This window comes from Protomyctophum bolini (genome assembly GCF_963924005.1).
Source record: "Protomyctophum bolini genome assembly, chromosome: 6".
In the NCBI taxonomy this organism is placed as follows: domain Eukaryota; kingdom Metazoa; phylum Chordata; class Actinopteri; order Myctophiformes; family Myctophidae; genus Protomyctophum; species Protomyctophum bolini.
In genome coordinates this window covers 18,876,718-18,884,217 of record NC_137867.1, presented here as the reverse complement: position 1 = coordinate 18,884,217, position 7,500 = coordinate 18,876,718, and the positions used below count along the sequence as shown (strand labels likewise).

Below are 7,500 nucleotides of genomic sequence, written 5' to 3'. Positions count from 1 at the left end.
AGAGGATTTAGCTGTGTACAGTTCTATGATGCACCCAAAAGAAGCTGTTGCAGGGAAACCACACAGCATGCCTGTGTGTGCTCGGTGCTGGACAACAATAAATGGGCCTAATACCAATGTGCAGTGGCAGGAGAATGAATTCCTGCTCCTGCCCAGTCCTTGTCTATCTATGCCTCACACATTCCGATCTCTCTCTCTCTGTCCCTCTCCCTCTCTCTCTCTCTCTCTCTCTCTAGTGTGTTTCAGACTACATTGTATGTGCTTAGCCAGGCTTGGGTCATTATTCCCAGCCTTCCAACCAGAACATAGTAAAAACCTTATTTACCATCCGAGACCATGGACACATGCACGCACGCACACAGTTACCAGGAATAATGGCTCACACTCGTATATTGAAACGCGGATGATGACAATGATATACACATACTGTAAATAAGCAGGTGTGCACACACTCACACACACACGCATGCACGCACGCACACCCACACCCACACCCACACCCACACACACACACACACACACACACACACACACACACACACACACACACACACACACACAGGTCTGCTGAATGTTACTGTAGCAGCAGGCCATTAGCCACAGAAGGGACAGACAATGGTGTGAGGCCCAGGGCTGCAGGGAAACTATCGCCAGCGATACGCATGCCAGCGACCACTACAATAGAGCCTTCAGAGGGTTGAGTTCAGGACCACTACAATAGAGCCTTCAGAGGGTTGAGTTCAGGACCACTACAATAGAGTCTTCAGAGGGGATGAGTTCAGGACCACTACAATAGAGCCTTCAGAGGGTTGAGTTCAGGACCACTACAATAGAGCCTTCAGAGGGTTGAGTTCAGGACCACTACAATAGAGTCTTCAGAGGGGATGAGTTCAGGACCACTACAATAGAGTCTTCAGAGGGTTGAGTTCAGGACCACTACAATAGAGTCTTCAGAGGGGATGAGTTCAGGACCACTACAATAGAGCCTTCAGAGGGTTGAGTTCAGGACCACTACAATAGAGTCTTCAGAGGGGATGAGTTCAGGATGCGCACGCACACACACACACACACACACACACACACACACACACACACACACACACACACACACACACACACACACACACACTCACTCATGTTCTCTGGTGTCTGTTAGGTTAGGCTTGAACCTAATTTAAACTTCGCTTAGCCAAAATAACAGATTTTCAAGTCAGCCCATGTAGTTGTTAGCTTGAAAGATTAAGTGTGCTTGGCAGTCCCTGCTTGTCTGAAAACAAGATTCAGGGTTCCAGTCAACCCCCTCTTTAGTTCTCTCTCTGTCTATCTCTCTCTCTCTCTCTCTCTCTCTCTCTCTCCCCTCTGTTATACACAGCAGAAGTTAACGTTCTGCAATACTTGTGCCATATTGATAAATACTACAGTATAAAGGTATGTGTTGACATGTACAAAGGATAGGCATCAATACGCTTTGAGCTTCAACCATGCCTTGAGAGAATGTGAATATTTAAGGTAATGATTTATGTTACACTGTTGAATTGATCGAAATAAATGTGTGTGTGTGTGTGTGTGTGTGTGTGTGTGTGTGTGTGTGTGTGTGTGTGTGTGTGTGTGTGTGTGTGTGTGTGTGTGTGTGTGTGTGTGTGTGTGTGTGTGTGTGTGTGTGTGTGTGTGTGTGTACTCACGGTAGATATAGCATTCCAGAGTGGAGCTTGGCCCCCTCCCAAAAACAGTCCAGCGGGGTGATGATAAGACAGGGGTGTAGCTTCTCTATGATCTAATAACACACAGACACATTGACAATGATTTAAAAACTGTCAATAAAGTAAATTGAAGCAATGCTGCACCATATTGGACAGCAGGTGCGCCGCCATATTTATTGTGGTATGGACATTGTTGCAATTACCGATAACAATACAAAATACAAGGTTGTAGTTTATGGGGAAAAGGTTCGCTTCTTTCTCACCTGGTCCATTAAATGAGTTTCTGTAACCATCTCTCCTGATTTGTAGCATAACTGTTCTAATGTCCATTGTCTGAAAAAGAACAGAACAGAATTGTGTGTATTATTCATGTGCAATCAATTAGAAAAATACGTTCACCTATGACACCTAAGTGCTCAGTGTGAATAGGCTGCTAAACAGTGCCACTTTAGGGCACCCAGCGGTATTGCAGCTGTTCATACCCCAAACAGACACATACATAGACACAGGGACACACAAAGCCAGTCATTGGAGCAGTGTGCACCGCTCAAAAATGTGGACATTTTGGCTGCATACTTGCCAATATCGTAACAAGAAAAGTCACAATTTTGAAAAATTGAATATGCCCAGCCATATTCCCCCTATTGATGGAAATGGAATCGCTTTTGGCTTTTGGTTGATTAAACCACCCACGACATCTGATTCAAATTTGGGATGGATTGGACATTCCGTTCGTGATTTGTGGCAGTTTTTGTAAAATAGGCCCCACTAACTTCGGACGACGATTAAGGCTGAACGATACGGACATTTTTTTTTTAAACGCAGTCGGATAGGTCCTGAGATCATGTGTACCGTGAGATTCGGACAAAATCTGTAGGTTTAGAAAATAAAAGTGTGTTTTGAAGAAAATTCAAAATGGTGGAAAATATATCCTAATGGAAATGGGCATGGCCTATATGGGGAGATGCATCATCACCCAAGGAATCGAGGGAAAAAATAATTTTACAGCCACGGTTGAAGAGTTATAAGCCAAAGCGTAAAGTGGGCTGTTATAGCGCCACCATGAGGTTATACCAATATAATCAATGAGTTAATTAAGTTGAGTAATTATTATGAACGTAACCTCCAAGTTTTGTAACTATAGCGCTTATGGTCTCTATATACTTGAACGTGAATTTTCACATTTTCCCATTCATGTCAATGGGGAAATGTAATGCACGAATAAATAACAATTCAATATCAATTAAACTATACAAAAATTCTCTTAGCAATGAGCAAGCACACCATTCCCGATGAAGCCGGTCAATTTGAGATATGGCTCAAGTGCGTACAAAACTGTGGGAGGAGTAGAGTTTAAAAAAAAGGTTACTCCAGTAAAATAATAATAATAAAGTGTTACAATTATAATAGTCTGGTTGCCCTGTTAGGGCAACGATATCAGTGTGGCTCTAACCCTTTCCTAGATAGATAGGTAGAAGTGATTACTTGTTATAGAGGTAAACGTGCACTCTGCTGGCTCGGATGGCTGACTCCAGGTGCTGTTGCAGTGCCTCCACTGTCAGAACGTTGGCGCCCTCCTCCCGCGGTGTCTGGATCATCAACTGGGGGTTGAACATGGCCTCCTCGCCCATCTTCAGCCGCGTGTACTTTAGTTCCTGGTTCACACGCCCGCCGACTGCACAGAAAACAGGTACATACTATGCTTAACCACTTTGTTGACTGTGTTTGACACAGTTGCCATAAACTGACAAGGTATCTATCCTTGGCTCGCTCCTATTTTCACAAAATCTCTTCACTGAAAATAGCCTATCGACAAGCTTACATGTGCAGAAAAGGGATGCTAGTGTACATTTTGGTAAAGGTTTGAGTTGTGTAGTGACCTTGTCACAACTGGCGAGAAATCGTCCTCCGTTGTGCAGTTGGTTAGAAATAATAATAATGAATAATTCAAAAATAGTCTCATTGAATTACACTGTATGGTGAAATCACAAAACCCAGTATTATATATATTTATATATATTTAAAAAATCACACCCGTGTGAACCGAGTGGTGCAACTCCCCTCTCTCTCTCTCTCTCCCTCTCTCATTAGCAGGCAACAGTGCAGCACTGTGTCTCTCTCTCTCTCTCTCTCTCTCTCTCTCTCTCTCTGTTTCTGGCAAACAGCGCCCCTACTGGTACTCATTATACTGGTGCTCATTAATGAACACATAGAGGGGTGGGTGAACACATAGGTGAACACGGACATTGCTGTTCCTTGGAGTGGTTGCACCACTAAAAAAATTAAAGAAAAATGACAACTATACCTGACGCACATGCATAAAGTGAATGACAGATCGAGTGGCAATGTGAGTGACAAAGTGAATTTAATGTTGTTTAAAGACATTTAATGCAATCAGATAGGACTTTTTGGATATATGGACTGTCAAGTTTTTGCCACTCAGCAGGTGTTCCCGTATAACTTCCGGGTATGATGATGATGTCACGCGCATACCCTCTATTTAAATATCCGGATCCGAATATGCAGTCACGGTTTTCTTCTTCAACCCTTATTTTAATGATGTGTCCATGACATCATGGACACTTTGAAATACTAAAATATCTAAAAACACATATTACCCACATAAAAACCCCAGCAAAGTGTTTCTTGTCTCCCAAACATCATTAAAATAAGATCTGGTTGCAAAAGGGGTGAACTAAGTGTCCCTTTAATATAAATAGCTAAATCAACATCAAGTTGACATATTTCTTTAAAAGAAATGCCCTACTGGATTTTATAATGCTATATAATGGTAGAATCAGCATTGTTTGCATTTGTTTAGGTGCTAAAAGAGTGACTTTGAGAGCTGTTTCATCAAGCAATATAAATCTAAATCAATGAGGATTTTCTATCAATGGCGCAATGAAGCAATATATCCTCTTAAATGGATTTCAAATCGCTGCACAGCATGCAAACATTTCACATAAAAATGCACACAAGCGACACAAAACCCGTCTGTATAGAGTGTACAAATATGTAATTTATACACTCTCAGCATTACATGAACACTGATGACGTCAATGTGTTAGCAACGTGTTAGTATCAGACTGATACTACGGTATCAGTCTGGCCAGCTTCCTGTTTGACTCGTATTTCATATTGTCACCTGTTACGTAGCGACGTTGTTGCTGATTGGATGTTGTTCCAACGAAAATTAGTGCCAGTTCGAGACTCGGGAGTAAAACATACATTAAAGTTTGATTCAGTAGCCCACTATGTCAGATTCAGTAATACCAAAAAACTGCCGGCTGTGTGGGGTGAGTTTAAGGGGAGATTACAGGGCAACAGCAGTAGCTGTGTGGGGTGAGTTTACGGGGAGATTGCAGGGCAACAGCAGTAGCTGACAGCTGTGCATTGATATGAAATCAAACTGTTGTTTTTGTCCCAACCCGCACAACAGACCAATCAGAAGCCTCAAGGGTACTCTCTCGGTTAGCATGTCCTACCTTGGAGATAGGCGACTGACTTTCCAGACTGAGTAGAAAAGTGACAAAACAAATTCACAGAACGCAGCGAATCAGGCTGTAAATTGGGCTATCAACGTGTAGGTGTAATTGCTTTTGATTGATTCATTATTTTAGGGGAAAGGGGCAATGTACAGTTCAAGGAAAAATGAGACAAGCAGTCAAGCACTATAACGAAGTACATGATAATCAAACAAGGTTCAATCCGTCACAGAGTTTACACGTTAAATCTAAGATTCAATCTATTCACTACACTGTACAGTACGTATACTGAGCCAAATATGACACAATGTGAAACACACATGACACCAACTTTTGACAACCCATTCATGCAAAAGAAAGGCAGAACCATAATGAATAGCATCTCTAATTGCTGAGACTGACATAACCCTCAATCACCAGATTAGAAAACATACAGTATATACAGTAGGGTCATAGGCTGCCCATATACTGATCTGGGTACCCTAGGGCTCTACACAAAACCTGCTAGTATTTCCCTCTACACCAAATCTCTTTATCTCCAAATCTCCAAAGAATCTACAACGTGTCTACAAAAATCACAACGCGTCGCGGGTATTTTTGCCTGAATGTTCGCCCCCCCGAATAGGGATGCAGGGGTTCATGTGGTTAAACCCCCTGTGAGCCAAAGCCATGACATTATCAGACATGCATCTTAAACACAAGGAGCTTTGCTTCTAGTGAGCTCGTAGTGGTCCACTGCCAAACAGCCAGCAGCCTCCTCTAGACCCGGTAGAGGCAACATCACTCCAACAAATCCACATTTAAAAAAAAGACAGACTAATGTTTCTACTCAACATCGCTGACAAGCGCACAGTGCCAGACCACATTCGGCGCATGTGTGTGTGTGTGTGTGTGTGTGTGTGTGTGTGTGTGTGTGTGTGTGTGTGTGTGTGTATGTGTGTGTGTGTGTGTGTGTGTGTGTGTGTGTGTGTGTGTGTGTGTGTGTGTGTGTGGAAAAAGCGAGAAGTTGTGTGTGGAAGTGATTGAGTGAGTGACAGAGAGAGAGAGAGAGAGAGAGAGAGAGAGAGACTCTCTTCCAGGCTTTGCTCTCAGTGGCATGATGGAGTCTAAGCCCAGTGTGTGCGCTCTCGACTCGCCGAGCTACAAAAGCAGCCTTTCAGGCCCTCTAGCTGCACTGCTCCTCCCCAGAACAGCCACCCTTCAACACACACACACACACACACACACACACACACACACACACACACACACACACACACACACACTGTACATGCATATGCAAACACACGTACTACATACAAATACACACGTGTGATCGCAAATGCATGCAGACTTGCAGACACATGTAAACGCTTAAAAATGCATACTTTCGCAGAGTAAACAAGTACTTCAGCCTATTTGTTTCAGACTTTCACACGTCAGTGTGCATTGGTGGTTGTGCTTCCCGACAGTGAGTGAGTGTGTTTGTGTGCGTAGTGTAAGCGTCAACCGCATGGCTCACTTTACCTGCACAGGTTTTACCAATTATGACAAATGACAATGAATTATAATTATAGTATGTGTGGGTGTGTGTTTTTCCACATGCCTGAGTGACCTAAACCACGCGCGCGCGCGCACACACACAAACACACACACACACACACACACTCTCTCTTCAAGGGCCAGCTATAAAACCTGTTATGTTTTATATGGTGCCTTAATCCCAATGTAATTATTGCTCTCGATTCACACAGCAATAGGCATAGATTGAATATTTTCATCCCATTTTAATGGCATTAGAGTTGAACATAAGCATGCCTATTGAGCAGGGCCTGGACCACCCAGCCAGACCAATGGGATGAGGGAGGGAGGTCGGGGGGGGTCGTGTCTCGCGGCATTAGGGAAACACACTTGATTTCTTTTTTTCTGGACCCAAACAGCATTCCCATCTGATCCCATCTGAAGGCATGTTTATAATACTCATCATTAATAGCAGGCCCAGGCTAACCAGAGCGACATGCTCCCTCCTCTGCAAGGCCAGCTAGAAAGCCACGCTACACCAACCTCCCCCTCAAAACCCTCCCTTCAAAAGAACACGCATGGAACTGATTTAGACCCTACACACACTGACAGTGCACTAACAAGTCGACTTGTCTGGTACACTCACCGCTCAAAGGCATGCTACGTAGCTGGCCGCCCGGAGGCCTTTCTCAGAGTGCACCGACGGGTATAGCGGTGCTAGACCAAACCACTATGCCTATTTTCAGTTCACTTCTATTGGTCCTATAGGTCATTTGAAGGGGATAAGATGATCATATATTGGTGAGCATGGATGC

General features: G+C 43.5%; 1 protein-coding gene across 1 annotated transcript in view; it reads right to left on the bottom strand.

The window, feature by feature from the left end:
- ptch1 (patched 1) overlaps window positions 1-7,500 on the bottom strand; it is a 68,353-nt gene that overhangs the window by 40,960 nt on the left and 19,893 nt on the right. Inside the window, exons 3-5 of the mRNA XM_080765727.1 lie at window positions 3,186-3,375; window positions 1,964-2,033; window positions 1,683-1,774 (exon numbers count right to left, since the gene is read on the bottom strand). Of these exons, the coding sequence (XP_080621853.1) occupies window positions 1,683-1,774; window positions 1,964-2,033; window positions 3,186-3,375 (352 nt within the window). The remainder of the gene's footprint in view (window positions 1-1,682; window positions 1,775-1,963; window positions 2,034-3,185; window positions 3,376-7,500) is intronic.